The sequence below is a fragment of the Phalacrocorax carbo genome, chromosome 8 (genome assembly GCF_963921805.1).
Source record: "Phalacrocorax carbo chromosome 8, bPhaCar2.1, whole genome shotgun sequence".
NCBI lineage: Eukaryota > Metazoa > Chordata > Aves > Suliformes > Phalacrocoracidae > Phalacrocorax > Phalacrocorax carbo.
The window spans coordinates 25,037,778-25,057,687 of record NC_087520.1 but is presented as its reverse complement, the minus strand read 5'-3'; the positions used below and the strand labels follow the sequence as shown (position 1 = coordinate 25,057,687).

The window sequence follows — 19,910 nt, the reverse complement described above, 5'->3', positions numbered from 1 at the left end:
AGACAGTTTTCAAAGATATTCTGTCTTAAAAGACAGCAAGGAAATGTTCTCCCTTTGGTGCTTCCCATATTCTGAATTGCAGTTTACCTAGAAAGCAGCACCCCTGCAATGAAACCTGGGATTCTCCACCACGGAAAGTTTAAGTGCTTAGTGTGCACAGAGACTACACAGCAAAATCAAAGAAGTCTATCAATGTTTGTTTGGGTTTTTTTTTTACCAATGAGTAAATTTAACTGTATGCATCTCCCCAGCCAGATCAGCACAAAAGCAGTCAAACCAGTCTACATTTTAATGGAAAAGGCGGATGCCTTAACTACAAAATATATTAAAATACATAAATAATTTACCATAAGAAAAATAACTGTTCCAAGGTCATACCTATCTTGCATAAATAGCACATCTGCACTTAAAACTGATGCTTTCTTCACAAAGCTTTGGCCTGCATAACACATTTCCCACCTGATGGCTTAACTAAAATGCTACCTTTGCAACTACTTCACCCTACGGTGGAGATGGGGACTGAATTAACCGCTTGTCATTACTGGTCCATATCTGCCTGCTGCATAGAAACACTGCCGCTGCGCAACTGCTGCTTCTCCAGTCATTTTAGGAAGAGGCTGTTCCCACACGCATTATCCTGAACAGCATGTTAAAGTTGTTGCTTCTTATTGCATCCCGACAAGCAGTGATCACTTGTGTTTTAGGTTTGCCAACTGTAAAGAGGAAAAAAAAAAAGAATGGAAAGAAAAAACACTTCAGTTATTGAGTAAGAAACTGGTAAAAATACTTATTTGATCCAGTCTCAGGATCTACGGGCTTCTTTCAAATATTTTTTTAAACACACAGTGAAATGCCACCTCTTCTCTAACACATAAATAAAATCCTTTCTTGAAAGAAGAATCGTCTGTAGCTCTATTATAGGGGAGCTTAAAGGACTTGTTGAAAGGGGAATGCTATAAACTGACAAAAAAATACCTTAGTAATTAATAATATAAGCAGCCCTGCTTAAATTTATTTTTTTAAAGCAGAATTATAAGTTAAGAACTGAAACACTACTTATAAAATGTTTTTAAAATTGTGTTCAACAAAACTAGCCATTTCCATACAATCCAGAAAGCTGGAAATGGCTTTGAACTGTTCTTTCTGAACTTGTGATTCCAGATTACACTGGACAGTCAGAGCTGACTTAGCACAGGCAATGACCATGACTGAAAGATTACTTCTACTAATTTAGTTTCAGGCCAAAAAGCCTGAAGTCACTTCACTAACCCAAGATGTGTCTTGGAGGCCACGTATCTGCCTCACTGGGGGTCCAAGACTCCCCATTCCCTCCAAACACACATACTTACCACGTAACTGCCCAGCCCTCTGGATTGCCTGATTCACAGCTTTCAGATTATTCAACAGCTCCATGTGATTGTTGCAACGAATTTTGTACTGATTTATTAAATCTCTGTTAAGATCATACAGCTCGACGTACCGTGTCTTCATGGTTTTCCTAGGGGAACAATCAGTCCTATTATTTGCATCTCTGGAGACAAGAAAGTCATTCCTCGTTTGTCAATATAAAAGTGTAGCGATACGTGGTTGTGATGGCAGTTACTTGCCTGTCTACCAGCTACAAGACAACAGACCTGTCTAGACATGTTGGTTATACTCATTATTGTACTGAGAAAGAAAAATGGTCTATTTCTGCAATTGCTTTATCCAGCAACCTGAAGAGGAGGCGCCACTTTCCCCAGTGAAAAGTAACACTGCTCTCTGCAGTAGCTCAGGCCTCTTTTATTGCTGCTCTTGACAGTGAAGACAGGACATTAGCAGAACACGGCAAATCAGAGTGAAAAGACCAACACCTAAAATTTCTTTCTTGGTGTTCTCAAAAGTTCACACATACCACAGACAGCTTTTAATGCCTTCGTCCCTTAATGTACCTTTTCTAACTCATGCATCTCACCATCTCGAGGCTGATTCACACCACTGGCTCTACACTAAGCTCCTACCCTTGCCCTTTCACCTTCCCCAGACTGGTTTTCCACCTAAAGAACAGGACAAGGCTCAAGGAGAGCTCATGGCAGAACCAACAAAGGTACCAATTCTACATCCAGAGTTGTAACTAGGCAACCCCTATATCACAAAGATGGTCTTTTGTGCTCTCTTCTGCCTGAAAAGCAAAGACTGGCCATTCTAAACCCAAAACACACAAGCTAAGCAGCAATTGCTCACATGTCTCCCAGGAGTCGTGCATCTTCTGCCTGAACCAGCATGCTGCGGATGAGGTTGGAGTGTTCAGCCATGTCGGCAGTGAGCCTCTGATTCACTGTGTGGTGTTCATCCACCTGGCCAAGGCAAACAGTCATGAGAAAGGGGCCCCAGCATTCTGGGCATACAGGTAATTGTTTAAGCTAAACCTTGGCCCAGTGTAACAGGAAATAGCACCCCAACTTAACCTACCAGCATCCCTGGGACCATTCTCCTCCCCTCATTTCCTGGCTGCCAGAGTGGTACCCTGTCACCCAGACAGGGGTGAGCAGGCCACAATACAGACCTTATTCCCTGACCCAAATCCACAGCTCAGTCTCCCAGGCAACATATTTACATTATTCTGAACAATCAACTGCTAGGGACACCAAAGGCCTGTTCCACAGAACAAAGAATAAACAGAAAGTTGAGGGTGTCCCATTGTCTTTGCAAAGAACATACAGCAAACTGCCACAGGCTGATTTCCACGAGGAAGACAGAGCAGTTTGAAGATCCTGTCATACAAACGCCCCCAATGACTGCTTAGCTGATAATTTAGAAATGCCTGATGCCTCCTCACCTTGACCAACACTTTCCGCAGCTCCTCAAAGTATGCGGGGAAATCTGCTTCTACCTGCAAATCCTCGATGGCCAGAAATGAGGTCATTGACTGGATAATGTCACCGGCCAGATCAATATCATCCGTGTTGATAGAAATCTGTCAGACAAGAAAGCACTCCAGCGCCCTTCCATGCCAAAACATCTCCCAGAATTGCCCAACAGGACTGCCTCTCCAACACTTACCCAGGCTTACAGCAGTTCATTCTATCAAGAGGCAAAATTGTTGAATGAGCAAGCTCTATGGCTTTAAGTAGATAAGGAGACACTGATTTCAAAGGGGCTTTCATTCAGGCCTGAGGCAAGAAGGCACCTGTGCAAAAGTTACAGGCAGCCTTTGTGCCTCAAATTATGGCTCCCTGAAACCACTCTGTGTGGGAGCAAATACCTTCCTACAGATCTGTAGGATAAGCAGTTTTCTTCATTAACTGGCCGTGGAATTTTACCCACTAACAGTAAACAAACCCAAAAGTTTCCAAAAACATCCCTAACACGAGTACTTCCTCTGCCTGTTCACTTCTTCATTTTCAGTTCGTCATGCTGGCACCACCCTTAAGTTTCACTGCAGTATAATTAAACAGGCGTTCCCCTTGTCCATGAAGGCACTCACCTCGCCGCCAGGCTTGATTTTGATGCAGAGCTGTCCTGCGTTACGAAGGGAAGTGAAGCAAACCTGAAAGGGAGCGGTCTGAAACTCTGCATCCTCTGGTAGCAAGAAGCTCTGATTCAGCCACATAACAACCTTGCAAAAATAAAACGAAGAGTATCAGCTATCACGTGTGTAGAAGGCCTGGAGAATAACAAGATGTCCCTGCATGTGATGTGCACCAGGGCTCTGTTCAGAGCACCTTGGAAATTCTGTTTACTAAATTTCATCCCCTAAACCCACATCACGAACTTGTTAGGATGGAGCCAGTTGACTCCCTGCCCCAAAGCTGAATATTTGTAAGATAATCAAATCCAACAACCAGAGACCACAGCCCAAGGTAAAAACAAAAGCCCAGGCACGGAGACCGGAGAAAGCTGGGAAGCAAGGCTGGGTTCTACTGCAAAAATTTAAAGGAAAGTTTCATCTTATTTTTGGCCTGGGCCATTTAATGCAGGAAAGGTCATGTAAATATGGCAGAGCCTTATAGTTATGAGGGAAAATGACCAGCTCTAATTACTTCCACCCCGCAATCCTGATCTTTTAGAAGCAAAGCTACAGCACTGCTGCTCATCTGGTGTGAAACTGAGCCTTTATCTGGACACCGTACTGCCTTTTTCCCGTTCTCTGCTCATTTACAAAATTCACCTGTAATATCTGAAATGCCTCATGTTCTCAGGCCATTAGTTCCTGCAGCTGCAAGAATTCCTGAAGCAAGGAATGCCTCACTTGAGACATCTTTTAATGAAGGGAAAAAAGCAGCAAGTTGTAACACAGACTCCAAAGGCCAGCAGTGCCATTCACTGCATAATTTTTCCTCTGCTCTCAGAAATCTCAAGCTAGTTGCAAACCCTCCACCTGCAGTATCTGTACACAGGACTGGGAAATAGGAAGGAGAAAAGAAACTCACCCTTTGCGGCCTCTCATTTGTTGTACAGTTAACAAAGCTCAGCGGCTCCGTGGCCGAGTCTGGGCTGCTCAGGGCGTACATGGAAAAGCGGGGAAGCTGTCTTGTCAACTCAAATACATGGAACTGTGTGCTAGAAGAAATCCAAAGGGAAAACAGAGACAGTTACTAACATATCAGGGATTCACCTATTGCAACTGTTCCTGGTCATTTTTCACCTGGTTAACAACATCAGCAGCTTCCAGCTATGTAATCAGCTGCTTACCATTTCCCAGAAAAAACACTGGAACTGGACTTTCCAGGCTTGTCCCATCATGAGGTTGAATGATTCCTCCCTACTTCTTACATTTTCCTTAATCCTTCCAATGAAATATATTCTCTAGGCTAACACATTTAAGATCTTACTATGTGATTAAATATCTTCTTTACAGGTTCAGTGAAGTCTTATTAAAAGCAATAATAAAGGCAAATAGAGAAAACAAGAAGGGAATTCAATCCCATATGTTCTTTCTGCACTGGTTAGCTAGCTCTCAAAATCTGCCTCCCTCTTCAGGGAAAGCGGGCTGCTTCCTGGGGCACCACCAGTTCTGGTGCACGTGAACAGGGAGAAAATTGTTGTCAGGTGTACATGAAAAGACATTTTATTTTTATGGGAAACTGGAAAAGTGTTTTCTTGCCATCAGGCATGCGCTACTTTCTACTTGCCCCGAAGACAAATGGGTTCAGGGTTACTTCACTGCTTGAAAGACACCACTGTGCCTCCAGGCTGGCTCAACTCCTTCGTCCAGAGCAGCCACCATTCAGGGCCTGGAGAGGCAGCCACTTAGAGCAGGCAGCCTGGATATAGCCTCTGCATCTCCCAGCTCCCCCCAGTGCCCCACAACAAGGCATCTCCTGGACAGGAAATGCTCATGGTTCCCCTCAAGGCAGAGCCTGAGCACAGTAGGTCCCAGCAAATCCAGACCAATTAGACTTTGTCTGGAGAAGTGCTCAGCATCACAGGTGTGTTTTTTAAGAAAGCATTCCAGCTCTCCTTCCAGTAACACAGAAAAGCAGAGCACCAGGGAATTAACGGTGTGCTTCCCATGGGACAAGCATGAAGCCACATCATTGCTGTTTCCTGGTCACACTGTTAGCTCTGGAGACCAGCAAAGATTACAACACAAAACTCACCTATTCCTATAACCCACAAAGGCCTTGATGTGCAAATCCACAGGGACATCTTTGGGTGGAGCAAGAGGAACCCGAACACAACCAGAGAGGTTCTGGGGACTGGGGTGTACCACGTGGCTCTCTCCTTCAAATATGCCTTCAGCAAAGATCAGCACAGCACGGATGATTGTGTCTTAGCAACAGGAAGAAAAAGCAATTTCTAAATTAACAGCTGTCCTCTGGCAACAAACCACCACTGTTTTCAGAATTAAGCACAGTCAATTCTTTACACCCCTCGCTGAATTGCTAAAATACCCCAGATGACCAGCACTACCACATGCGGACCTGACTGCATCCCCAGCATGCCTGGTGCTAGGTGAGTTTGCTATCTTGGGGGAGTTCCAGTTTAGCATATAAGGCCAGCTGAGGTCCAGATGCATTCATGCAACACCCTCACTAATACTGCTGTAGGTTAATGTTTAGAGTCAACGCAAGGACTGTTGTAGGGATCACCAAGACTCATTTCATCCAGTTAAATGTTAATTGCCTTGGAAAATAACACATAACGAGAAACAAATTCCATCAAACTCCTCTCCCCTGAGACTCATCAAAGGAACGCAGCTTGATTCAAAACTCTATGAAAGGAATGCAACCACAAAGGGGAAATTACAGACAATAAAGGGGAGACAGGCAAATCATCAGCTAAATATACCTAAACGTTTGCATGAATTTACATGAAATGAATGTCAGTGGTTGCACGTTACCACTGACCATTCGTGGTGGAAATACACAGCTCCACATGGGCAGACTGGCTGTCAGAGCCCAGATTAACTGAGAGGGCTGTCTGGAGTTGGGTATTTGCTGGAATCACACCTCTCTGTCCATCAGCTTCCTTCAGGTGTGTGTTCAGTTCAGCCTGTTGCAAAACACATACACTTCAGTATCAGAATTTCAAGATTTTCATTCAAGCAACCTAGAAAACATACACAAGTCAGTTAATTCTTCTTGCAGGAGAAGGTTGTATTACAGCAATTCCCAGACACTTCATATTGCTATGAACAGCAGCTGGACTAGGCATGGAGCTGTGGACACCAGTGCAACAATTTGTTCAAGTGCTTTATTGTCAATGGAGCTCAGCTCTGTAAAGCCTTTATTCAGAAAGGCGCTTAACATATATTCAATTTTAAGCACAGCCTTATATAATTCCATGCTTTTGCTATGGTGATCATTTACTGTTCAAATGTGAGTCTACTCTCTCCTCAGATGCTTTTTTCAAAGTTCTATTTCTACACATTCGCTATCAAGCCACAAGGGTGCTTCCTATGCCCTGGCAGTGCTCCCATTCACCTGATCCTTTCAAACAATCCTCTCTGACCCCCAAGTTGGCTCATGCATTGAAAATTACAATTTGCAGTCATAAGCCAAAGCACAGGGCTGAACAGAATCCAGCTCCAAACACAACTGCTCTGACAAAACGAAGGAGCAAGGAAAAGGTTACTTATTAAAATGCAAAAAGCAAGTTCTGAACTTGCGCAAGGAGCAAGCCAGATGCAGAAACAGGCATCCCAGTAGACAACCTTGCTGCATCCTGACAGGTTACACCTCTGACTTGTCTGGACTGCCCCACGACTGCTTCCCAGAGTGCTCCAGATTTATAGCAATAGAAAGGTGTGCTTTGGCCCTATGTGTTGTTTAAGTAGTACCTTTGCATTTTCCTCATAATTTCTTAATTCCAGCAGCAGATTTTGTTTCTTTTGACTAAGTTCTCGGATCAGATCCTGCTCAGCACTTGTATCCATTAGGCTTCCTTTTATCTCCTCACCACCTGGCAGATAGCCTCGGACTGTACAGAAGCAAAACACAGCCAATTTCAGCAAAGCCTTTCACAGCTTCCCAAAAACTTTAGTTTCTGTATCAAGACCACCTTGTACCACCTCAGCACCAGACACTGATTCCAGTCTTCAGCTGGTACCATTCAGCTGAAAACCTAAGCAGTGATTTACACCCACAGAGGCTTTGACTTTCCTGGTGATCAGGACACGAGAACTGCATATTTAAGAAAAAAAAGGTGATTTTCCAGCCTGTCTTCAAGCTGTCTACACCTGACTAGACAAGTGCAGCACCCAGTCCTTTTGTGAAAGAATTCCCACTGCAATCATTCTTTCAGGTGCTTAGGCAAGCTTGCAATTATGCAAAATTAATAAAACGTGTACCTGGATTTCTAGAGCTGGTCAGAGGAGTTGTTACTGTCTGGAGGTGACTGGAAATCACTGTCAATCAGCCAGTAAACAAGATTTACCCACATTAGTTTTTCCCCAAATCAAGGGATACTTCACTACAAGAGGTAAGATCTGTTTCCCAGTAGCCCAGTAGAGCACAGAGTTATGGAAATATCTCCAACTGCCTGTGGAGACATAAGAGCTGAACAGATGAGACAAAGGTGCCTGCTATAAACTTCCATTTTGCTCTAGGGCTGTGTGCTCTAGTTGTAGCTGACAACAGAAGTCAGGGACAAAAATCTGATACCTGAGAAGAATATGCTGCCTGACTATGTAAACCCAGTAAAAAGTTGCAAGGAACTTAAAAAGCATTTAGCATGTACACTGTCCTCCGATGACAGGACCCGCTTTGTTATTTCTGAGTAAATCATTCATTTTAAATGAGAGCAAGACAGAAAATACAGTGAAACACAGAACAACACCTCATGTGAAAGGATGCCAGCCCTAAACAGAACTCTAATAACAAGAACTATGAGAGCACATAGCCCTGTTGTTGGAGTTATATGGACAATTACTATTTAATAATGCCTAAAGGCTTCAGCCTAAAGGGATCCCCGTTGTGCCAAGGTTTGTTTATGATGTACCCATCAGAAGAGCACAATTACGTTTGGTGACATTAACCTAGACAATTCGGCTAGGAAAAGGTATCTTCAGAACTGTGTACAACATCCCCTCTCTAAGCTTGGGAAAAAGGTTTATACGCTGAAGCCCAAGCACAGAACATCCCCACAGCCTGTGATTAAGACAGACAGCAAAACACTGTGTTATTTAACAAGGACAGGCTTTTGTTCCAAATGGGTTGTGCCAGACCTGCTTGTCTCAGGCCACTGACGCCAAGCAGTCGGATAATCACACCAGTGCCTCTCCTGGAGCCATCCCTGTAAATTCATCCTGAGCTTATTCAAATAATCTGTGATCATATTTGCCTCCGCTCACAGTAACCAGGTATGACTTCTTGAATGCCTGGTGGGATAAACCCACCAGTTCTCCAGTCTCCAGATAGCATTCTCCAGGAAACAAAGGGCTGTTAACATTTAACATTTTCAATATAAAAACTATTCATTTTTAGAAGAAAATGAAAACATGCACACACTCTTAGCTCTCTAAACCCCTTTTACCCAGTACAAAGCAACCAAAGTTATAGGTTATAGGAAAAAAGGTTTCCTATACATTCATCTATAATGAAAATACAAATATATATCTCTATATCTACATAACTATAATGTTGCCTGAAGAATCATAGTCTCTACTGAATGTAGTTATCTTTGCATTACTAGGATGGGACTTCTTCCATTAGGCAAATGAATTTTGATGGCTTCTTGGATCATAATGAAACACACACTGATTATTACAGAGAAGGCAATATTCAAAATCCTGTTTGCAGATAGGGTAACTCAAAATTCCCATAACTTCACATAAAGGACACAAAAACACCTATGGAACCGAAACATTTAGCTAATCTGAGATGATCTGATGTGACCAATATTACTGTGTATTAGATTAATATCCTGAACAATGCTCTTACCTTCACCGTCAACTGAACAGCAGATTAACTGGGTGCTCCCATCCATCCTGTAATCCCCCTCTACCACTCCTGCAATTGAGGAAGCAAAGTTGTCCTTAAAGATAACCTCCCCAGTTCGGTCACTGCGTGCATCAACCTGGAACAACAAAAAGTTCCAAGACACAGCATGAACAGAAAAGCTAACTCCAAAATATATGCCACGCCGTACTCTGAGCTGTTAACTGAAAGCCAGCTCCACGTGCGGAACTGCAGGTGAACTTGCAGCTCTACTGATCGGAACAGCACACATGAAAAAAATACAATAAGAAACGACCTCTAGACAGACTTAGAAGGAACTTCTCTTCAGAGATACTTCCCTAAGTTATGAACAAGAGGAAGGCAAGAAGGGAGCTGCAAGTCTGCACTGGAAGGTTATGCGTACACGAATGCAGCAATGATGGGCCTAAACCAGAAATAACCTTAATGCAGTATTTACAATCTCTCCTATTAGCTGCAGCCCTTGTCCTGCATATTATTTTTACACGCAAATACCACAACCTTTAATTATCTTTCATTGGAGAAGAGCAGCAGGGGCCTCAGTTCCGTGCAGTGTCTCTTTTCCAAAGCACGGGACCCAGCATTACCCTTTCCAGGAGCCAGGGACTGTCTCAGACCAACAAGCAGGGTAGAGACTGCCAGTGAAAAAGAACAGGAAAAGGAGTAGAGCAAGGAGAGCTTCTCTAACAGTGTTACACACCTAATCCAACATAAGTTACAACATACCTAGGCTCTAGACTGTCAGCTTGATATGAAGTTAATTAAATTCCCCCAAGCTAATACAAGTAATGAGAGGTGTGAAGAAAAAGCACAGCTTTACAAAAAAAAGCTGACAGGCTGTGTCCAGGAGAGATTTGGAAGCTGTAACAGTCGTTTCTGGCAAAGAGGAATACCAAGCAACAGGCTTAAGAGACTAGGAATGAGCTGTATGGAATGCCTTTACATAAAATTATGTAATGCTTGATTAATCCTGCCATAGTCAAGACCGACGCTGCTCTCCTGTTACATAACCGCGTTGTCTTCCCTGTAGTCTGAGAACATTCAGGAAACATCGCAGAGGATTATTAGCATGTGCTCAAGACACAGCTGAAAAGAGACGCTCAAGAGCTCTAGGATGTGGCATATGATCTCTGCTACCATGGAAACAACTTACCCCTCCTTAGCAATTGACTGAGCTAAGCAGAGGAAGCAGCTTTTTTCTGATCTTGCACTTGGCACAGGATTCACCAGCCAAACTAGGTTTACTGCAATAGTTTTTCAGCACTTGGTTTTCAATAACCTTTTTAATTTTTTTTGCTATCCTCCTTCGGCCAATTTAACAGCCTTCTTCAAACACAGCTTCCAGATTTACAGCTCCTCATTTTCCCCCTGTATAAACTCACCTTACCATTGGACCAGCCAGTGATCAACTCACACACACCATCAGAGTTCAAGTCAAATGCATGTATGCTCATTGCGTGGTTTTTAGACTGAGGACAGAAAACAAAGAACAAATTAAGCTTGGGTACGTTTTCGACATTGCACTTGCTTGACACATGTAAGACACTGGAGTATGAGTCTACAGAGATTACAGAAAGGAATAGAAAACTGGCTCCTAACAGGATGTTTCAGCATCAGCATCTGTGAGGTCACGCACATCTGACATATCAGCCCTTGCATTACAAATCTAGTCCAGTGCTCTCAAAGGGCCCGATCTTTCTTTTAAATACATTTTCATCCAAGCAGATGATTAGAACTCTCAGAAACAAAGTGTAAAAAGCCAAATTCGCCAGGGGAGGGAAAAAAAAAAAAATCACCAGGGCTTCAATGTTGTCATAAACTGAGACCATTGTGGAAAGCCATTGGCCTCTTCCTGCTGCCTCCCAAGCAGTCTTTTCCCTTATTACTATTAAATAGCCTGTTCTAATCCATGTTATATTCAGAATATTAAAATGAGCATCAGGAAAGGACCTTACCAATATTATTTGCTGCAGCAGCAAATTGCTCAATGCGAAAAATTGGCTTCAAACATAGACAATACAAGATTAAATCAGTCTCTGAAAAACAGTTTATTGGTTCAACAATACAGCCAGAGACATTTTCTAACAGTGAACTCTTATTTCTCTGTGGCATCTGTCACTTAAGCGACCCTGCGAAGCTGAAGCATCCCTAGTTGTACTGTTGTATCATATTGTTTAAGCCATAACCAACAGTCACAAAAGCACTGAAGGAACTGATATGGTATTTATTTCACACATACCTATAAAAATATGTAGCTTTTTAAAGAAAAATTAAGTGCTATTAAGTTTCTATGTAAGGAACATTAAGTGCTATGCTCAGCAGAAAATTTCAAATTCATCTAAGGAGTCAGGATAACATCAGAACGACCTGAGATTAGGTACCAAATCTCCTTGCAGTCTTCAGTCTTTCAGTGATGACTGATATTCTAACATTGGACTAACCTTAATCCTCCAGTAGCGGGCTGTCTTGTCATAAACCCCGACCGTCCCATTAGCAAGAGCATAGCCAAACCGACTGCCGTACATGGGGCTAAGCGCAGTAATAGTCTTGTGGTGAGGAAGGAGGAAGAGAGAGGATACAGGAGTGAAAACTTCCATATCTTCAGGTAACAGAGAACAGACTATACAATCTCTCTGTCATATAAACCGTACGCTACTTAAATGGTAAGTCTATTGTAGGAAGCATTAAATACTGAAGTAACTGTTTTTAAAAATCAGTTTGAAATCACTGAAGGCCTTGTAGGATTTCCTCACAAGCACTGCATTGCCAGCGCTAAGATACACTTCAGCAGAGATTGCAGAACTGCCCTCAAACTGTGTACTTTGACCAAATATTTCCTACCACAAGCAGCAACACAACTGCTCACAGGATTCCTGCGGTCATCGGTGCTAACACATTAGCACTGAGAACCTACTCCAAATGCATAACATTCCTTAAAGCTTCAGGAGCTGCGGATGCTAAGGAGCTCAACATTACATGGGTTGGGAAAGCCCTAGAGATATTTTTGGTAGAAAATTTTTGCCCAAGATTAGTGAGATAAAAATGAATAGCTCCCACAGTTGGACTTTTTCTGGAACACAATTAGAACACCAGGCCAGGTATCACCTGAGTAAGTAACTGCACCAGGGAAAGACCCAAGAGTCATAACTCAGCCTGCTTCTCACTCCTTCTAAGACCCATTACATTACAATTCTTCTTTGAGCTAAGACTTTCAGTGCTTGGAAATGCAGGTTTTTCCACACAGTAAGGCTGTGTGTTAATGTCAGGAGGAATAGCAGCAATCATCTGTCTGGTCTTCTGTACAATGTAGCACCAGAAACTTATTCAGATTAAATCACTAACTTCTTAAACTCAGCAAGCTGCTCCTTGATTTTTTTTACCATAAAACATAGTTTCCAATCCCTTTACCCTTCCATCTCACAGATCATCTCCAAAGCCTTTCTCAAGTAACAATACCAAATTATACTTGGATAACACAAAACTAAACAACAATACTAAATTGTGAGCACCCAGTAAGGACAGAAGATCCAGCAACAGTCAAACTCCCAGAAGTAGCAATACGCCCTTTAATACCCAACTGTCAATTTATAAATTCAGGAATCACAAGAGTCTACAGTTTCAGTTTCACCACAGTTAAGTGATTAAACACAGAAAACGCAAAACTATTCAATTCTTCCAAAACAAGCACAAAGTATAAAGCCATTATTCCCTGAATTTACCTTCCTAAAAGGAAAGGTTTAGGTGCCACTGTGCCATTTTAAATTAGAACAGTAGGATTGTAACGGGCCTCTAAAGACTCTGCAAGTGTGAATTTAAAACAATTCTACTGTGGATCTGGAAATAAATCATACAAGAAAGCAATGGACCTTTAAGTACCCTTTAACTAGAAATCAAAACATGACTCTAGACTGGTCACTGTACAGACAGCAGAACATATTACAGGCCCAGTTCTAATTCCATTGATAGCAACAGTTTCCTTTCCTAGAACACTGCCCGAATTTGTCTTTTATAGCTCTTCTGAAGTGGTTTAATAGCTAACTAAGCCTTTTAGTTCCAACTTGGGCAGCAGGAGACCTCAGACCTTCAAGGACAAAGGTCTGTCATGTGTCCTTACTCTACCCTGGGCCCAGAAGGGTCATGAGAAAGCTAAGAAAACCCCTAAAGTCAATCGTAAGGATATTTTTCTCTTTCCTAAGCAACCAAAACTTAACAGTGGGTATCTCTCAGTTCTTAAGCTAGAAAGCAACTCCCACACCTTTTACTTACCCTTCTGAAAACCTATCTGCCCCATATTTTACTTCAGGCACTGCAAAGGTGCAGCTCTGTTTATACAGCCAGTGTGTAACTCCAACTGCAATATAAGACTCCTGTTTTGCCTGGGCAACCCCCTTCTACAATGCCACACACTGTCTGGATACACACAGGGGCAAGTTACTTCACCACAATTGCGTCAACACATTTGACGAAAACTGCAGAAGTCATTGTTTTGCTCGGAAAGCACTAAGAGCTTCAATCACAATCCAGTAACCTTAATCACGTTTGGACAGGGCCAGGACTTTCAGTCAAGCAATAGTTACTTTTCGCCACCTGGTGAAAGGTTTGTAAGTAAACAAAGCATAAAAACGCCTTGCATAATGACAGACATTATTAAACCCTAACTTTTGCAGTTCTAGCAGAATAGACACTGGGCCAAACAGTTAAGTAACGATTTAACTACAGAAGAAATTTGAACCAGAGTAACCAGAGCAGATTTACAGTACACAATACTTTAAGCTCCATCAGCAATTATACTAAATAATAGCTGGAAGTAATCTACCTCTGTCTCTGACATTTCTGCCACAATCTCATCTTCTTTAAACACCCGGATGTCAAAATCTTCAGAGCCAACAAGAAGCTAGGAAAAAAAAATAAAGTAGACCTTAAAAGTAAAAAAGGACATACTCCAGGACCCAGAGGGCAAATAAATATTCAAAGTCCAGCAACGAAGAGGTTTTAACAGCTGTATGAATAGTTGCCAGTGGAACAAAAGGTACCCTCAGTCAAGACAAGTTTTCAGAAGTCTCCATGAATCAAGTATTAGTTATACCTTTTTGTCAAAATCTACATTGTCCTGTAGATCTAGACTCTACAAAAGCATAGTGGAATATCTGGGGTCGGAATGGGAAATGAAACTTTGGAACATCAGGGCCATGCTCTTTACTGTAAAAGATTCAGTGCTGTAATTCATAACTGCCACTGTACTCAAAAATACTACGTTGCCTGTGTTGGAGCAGGCGGCCTGCAGCTCAGTTCTGACTTGTATTACATGGGTTCAGAGAAACAGCAACTCCCAATTACTAGCTTGTGAGCAAGCCGCTGGGAGGGGGGAATCATTGCTTAGCACTGAACATCCTCATTTAAAAAAAAAAAACCCTCAGCAAATGCATGCTGGGCTAACTGGCAGGGTAAGTTAGCTGGATAACGCATCCAACTCTGCTTAGCTCAAAGTAGCATCACATTACACCAACTGCTGAGAATGAACTTTTCTCAAGCAGAAAAAAATAGCAAAACAACAAAAAGCCACTCAGAAGCACAAGTGCAGGTCATTTACAATTAGTACCATAGATCAGTTTCCTGGTTTCTGAGTCTTTATACACTGTCTCTGCTTTCTATAACCACCTCTCAGCACACACAAAGGAAAACCCCACACCCTAAGAAAATCTGTGCAGAAATTTATTGGAATTTTTTTTTACTTCCTGAAGATACCAATCAAGCAAAGGGTCTGTATTGGTTCAGTATTTATAAAGAACACCTAAAAGGTACAGAGGCCCTTTACATGTCACTATAAACATTACACAGTCCAAGTAAACATTACAAGCAAGGATATTTTGGGAACTCAACAGAAAAGCTTAAGTAACTGTGGTTAAAATTGAAAGACAGGTGACAAAAGTTAAGTATTTTTAGCATGGTGATTTAATATCATATTTAGTTGCATCTGACATAGCCATTAATTTTCTTAAAGATTCATATTTACAAGCACAATCCTTCAATTCGTTCAGGATGGAAGAATATTTACAACAGAGAATGTCATACAAACTCCTGACTTCATCCATCCCTTGCATGACCAGATTAGCAGCTGTTTCCTATTGGTTGTCTCACATTTTATCAGCAAGATGCTTGTTAGAAGTCACCTTCCCATTAAATCAGAAAAGCAAAAAATATTTCATTTCCCCATGCCACTACAAAGAAACAGGAGGACTAGATGTGAAGAAAGATCTCATGATTTTGCCAATTGTAAGTGAAGCTCTTTACAGCAAAGCTTTTTAAGAGCTCACTTTTACATGTAAGACGCTTGCAAGTTGTTTATCTGAAATTTTAAAAAAGTTTTTATAACTGTATCTGAAAAAATACCACTGAAATAGATGCCTTGCAACTGATACCACAGGCATTTCATTGTATTCCTCCTGGTGTAGTTAAAAAAACATGAGAGAAGTTTGCCATTACAGCTGGCAACTGATTCACCAAAGCAAGGCAGTAATGCTGTAAAGACCCCAGATACGCCTAGTTTTACATGCTCCAAGTGCTGCTCCCTGTACATGGACCAAGCACTTGTGCGTGTCTCTGCCAGACTGGAGCCCAAAAGGCACAACTTCCACACAGGGATTACTTTAACTGGCAATATAAGTTAGTCATATTCGATAACGCTTGGGTTTTTACTATAATTTCACTACAAGACCATGAAAACTGCTGAATTCACATGTAAATTGTTACAAACCTCAGTTTTGCCATCACCATCAAAGTCACACAGTGCTAGTGAACGAACGTTGTCTCCAGTAACCTAAAACAAGAAGGACACTCCTCACTACTGATGACAGCTGTCAGAAGCTAAACTATTTTTATGATCTCAACTGCAACAGAACAATTGTCGTAGTCAACATTCAAGCAACATCTGAGTGCACCGAATACACAGCCAAAACAGTTTAAGGTCTGAGATAAATTAAGGATAATAAACAACCAAATTAATATTTATCACATAAAAACACCCCAAGCTGAATTAGTGCTGTTGAAAGAATCTTCTAATAACATTGAAAGCATTATGCGTAGCCTTACTGTCCAAAAAAGGTCATTTCCTTCATAATCAAAGCCTTGCAGGGCACAGTTTCCACCAATAATAGCAAGTGGGGATGAAATATCGCCCAGCTTTCCGAGAACTATTGCATTGGCTCCATCTGAAACCTACCGAGAAATATTAAAGGAAAAAGAAACAGCAGACAATGAGACATCAGAGTACACAAATCAAAAAGAGAGCTTCCAACACTATCACCATCAGTTTAGCTGAGCTCTGAATGCATATCAATTTTTTAAAATTTTGTCTTGCTAGGCAATGCATGACATACCATGAAAATTTGCTCTTGCATGTGCATACACAGACATACATTTGTATTTTTCTTTTGAAACATGCCAGATATTCTAAAGGCAAAATGTTCTCAACACAGTAATAACTAATGCAAAGAACGGAAGCCTTATAAATCAACAAAGTAACATAAAAACTGTCATCTTCCGACTGGAAAGAAAAAGAAAACAACAAAGATACTAAAAAAGGCAGACAGTTAAATTAACTTGCCTCTCTGTAAAACAAATCTGAGTTGTTATGTACATCGTAAGCCAATAAATTAGTCTGTGTTCCAACCAGGAGACAATCATAACCGAGCTGAGGGTTCAGCACTCCCGAAGCTAGACAAGTGATCCCTTGGTTAATGTTGAGAAGAGAAATGTCTGAATCTTGGTTACTTTGCACCATTCGGTTTGTGCTTGTTCTCTGCCCTCGGGCATGAGGGTTATGAATAAAGACCTGTAGAAACAAAGATATAAGTATTATCCCAAAACACTTTGTATACAAACATTAAAGGCTACTGTTCAGATAGTAACTGCGATGGGGAAGGGCACTCACTCAGCCAAAGAGTGGACAAAAGAGTGGGGGTTTTGCTGACAATACCATTTCTGACAGTTATTCTTTAGTGTTAAACTATAGCAAAAAAGGGAAATGGCAGGAAAAGCCCTGCACTGGCCAGCAGAGTTGTGTCACCGTTGTTTTGGCTGTTTCTGAAAATGACAAGTCTTCAGAGCAAGGAGGAAAAAAAGGCAAAGCAAAGGGAGCAACAACAAATTAAACCAATTACAGCATTACCAAAAAACCCCAAACATTGTGCAGAATTTACCCGGTACCTATCTGTAACCTCCATCTGTAGGTGAACATGGCTAATTTAAAAAGGAGCTTGTGATAAGCAGGTTTTTATTCTCAGTGACCGATATTCAGTCACTGTAGTTGTTACAAGAAGAGCCAGGGGATTCCAAGATATTATACTTAATAGCCTTTGCTCTATGGCTGTACAGCCTGCCTCTCGATCCAGCCCTTGTTCTACGCTGGTCCAAAAGGCTCCAAAATAGAATTAATAACGCTGGGAAACATTACGGATAAACTATGGTTGTATTTACAGCAACCTAAATGCCTCAGTGGGTTTAGGCGTCAACCTATCCTTTGTTTATTAGTTCAGTTGTATTTAATCCACTCTTTTCGTGTTTCAAAGTCAAACAGAGCACGCACGGTACTTCTTGCTCCCGCGAGGCGGCCTTTGCATCCCGTATCGAACCCTCAGCGCCGTGCCCTCCATCAGCACCGAGCTCAGTCCCTAGCAGCGCCGGGGCTCGCCGCCGGAACCCAGACCGCTGCCACGAGACCCACGGTTTGAAAAAAATCCCGTTGTCTGCCAGAAAACGGGGAAGTTTCCTTGGCGCCTCGGGTTTCCGGCTATTAATTTCGGCAAACTCCTTGTGGCCACAACGCAGAGCCTCGAGGGCGGCGTCTCCCGGGCTGCGGGCAGCTCCAGCGCCCCCGCCGCAGCTCGGGGAGCGGGCGGGGCCTCGCTCGGGGCTCGGCAGGGGGCTGGCGGCCTTCGCACGGTGTTTTGCCAGGCCGCTCGGCAGAGGCGCAGCCCCGGAGGTGCGGCCGCGGGGAGCGGGGCCTGCCGGCGGAGAGCGCTCACCACCGCCCCGCAGAGGGGCTTCCCCTCAGCTCTGCAGGCGCACGGAGCCCCGGCCCGGCCCGGGGAGGGAGGGGAAGGAGGCGGGCGGGATGGCGGGCCGCGCCCCGCCGCCCCGTTACCTTTCCCGCCTGCGTGGCCGCCGCCAGACAGGGGTGCGTCCCGTCGTACCGGCCCAGCGCCACCATGCGGGGCAGGAGCTTGTGATTGAGCTTCAGCGTAAACACGGGCACCAGCATGATGGCGGCGGGGAGGGAGAAGGGCCAGATCAGACCCCTCCGCCAGACGCGGGTTCGCCCAGGCCCAGCCACCGCCCGCTCCGTAACGGGGCGGGGCGGGGCGGGGCCTGCTGCGGCACGCGGGGCGGCTGCGGGCGTTGGGGGGGGCGGCTGGGAGAGCGTGGCGGCGGGAGGGCGCTGTGGGGGGAGCTGGGCTGAGGGACGGGGGGGCTCGGGGGAGCTGTGGTGTGGGGCTGGGGGGGCAGCTGCAGAGGTCAGGGGGGCAGCTGGAGGAGCTTGGGGGAGTAAGAGGAGTAGTGGAAGCTCGGGAGCAGTTGGAGGTGTAGGGTTGGGGGGGCAGGTGGAGAGGTCATGGGATCTGCGGGGGAACTGGGGGAGTGAGGGGGAACAGGGGTGTCAGATGGGGATCTGGGGGGACAGTTGCAGGTGTGGAGGGGCAGTTGGGGGAGCTGGGGAGCAGCTCGGGCATAGGATTGGGGGAAGATGGGAACAGTTGCAGAGGTCAGGGTAGCTGAGGGGGAAACTGGAGGTACTGGAGGGCTGCTGGGGGTGCAGAGTGGGAGTGGGAGGTACAGGAGGGCACTGAGGGGAGCTGGGGGCAGGAGGGCAGAGACCATTGCCCCCGGGCAGCAGCAGCAGCCCCCGACACCTGCACCACCGTCCCAGTCCCAGCTTCCCCAGGGGGTCAGCACCCAATTGGCGCCAAGGGGTGTCCCCTCTGTCCCCAGCAACTCTGCCTCACCCCTTGCTGCCCTTCCAGCTGCCACGCTCACTCATGCCCACACCAGCAGCCCAGTGCTCAGTTGTAAACTGAGACAATCTGGAACCAAGAAGCAGCAAACCAATAAAGCCAAACCCAGTGTTGAAACACTCCGTGTGCCTGGGAAAGAGCAACCACAAAGTGTTTGTGCTGCTGTTTGACGGGCTTATGCACCAGTTTGTACAGAATCTGGCCATCAGGATGCTGGGAGAAGGTTGGAAACGTGGGGGGACAGAGGGCAAATCCCCGCTAAGCCACTGCACAGACACCTATGCTGGTCCCCATCCCAGTGTGGATTTCATACCCAGACCCTTGCAGGTCTCCAGGGTTCCCTCTCCCCACAGCAACCTGCCCGTCCACAGGCTGCATAGGGAAACCCTGGCTCAAGGTCATTACTTTAGAAATTCTTAAATTATTTTGGGTTTAAGAAATAATTTTGACATGATAACCTTCATGGGTGCTGTAAATACACCACACTTCCCAACCAGCG

At 44.0% G+C, this 19,910-nt stretch overlaps 1 protein-coding gene across 2 annotated transcripts; it reads right to left on the bottom strand.

Moving 5' to 3' along the window:
* Window positions 1-271: 271 nt before the first annotated feature.
* BBS2 (Bardet-Biedl syndrome 2) lies at window positions 272-18,753 on the bottom strand. 2 transcript variants are annotated; one of them, XM_064459274.1, is made up of 17 exons: window positions 18,544-18,753; window positions 17,005-17,232; window positions 16,491-16,616; window positions 16,156-16,218; window positions 14,218-14,295; window positions 11,843-11,947; window positions 10,784-10,870; window positions 9,366-9,501; window positions 7,265-7,404; window positions 6,333-6,477; window positions 5,583-5,754; window positions 4,413-4,542; window positions 3,467-3,598; window positions 2,819-2,956; window positions 2,224-2,336; window positions 1,350-1,498; window positions 272-713 (listed from the first exon to the last, which is right to left on the bottom strand). In XM_064459274.1, the coding sequence occupies exons 1-17, from the start codon at window positions 18,658-18,660 to the stop codon at window positions 607-609; spliced, it is 2,166 nt and encodes a 721-aa protein (XP_064315344.1). In that variant the 5' UTR covers window positions 18,661-18,753; the 3' UTR covers window positions 272-606. The 2 variants fall into 2 exon arrangements, with proteins under 2 accessions (XP_064315344.1, XP_064315345.1); XM_064459275.1 differs by lacking the exon at window positions 18,544-18,753 and adding an exon at window positions 17,991-18,275.
* Between the last annotated feature and the right edge of the window lie 1,157 nt (window positions 18,754-19,910).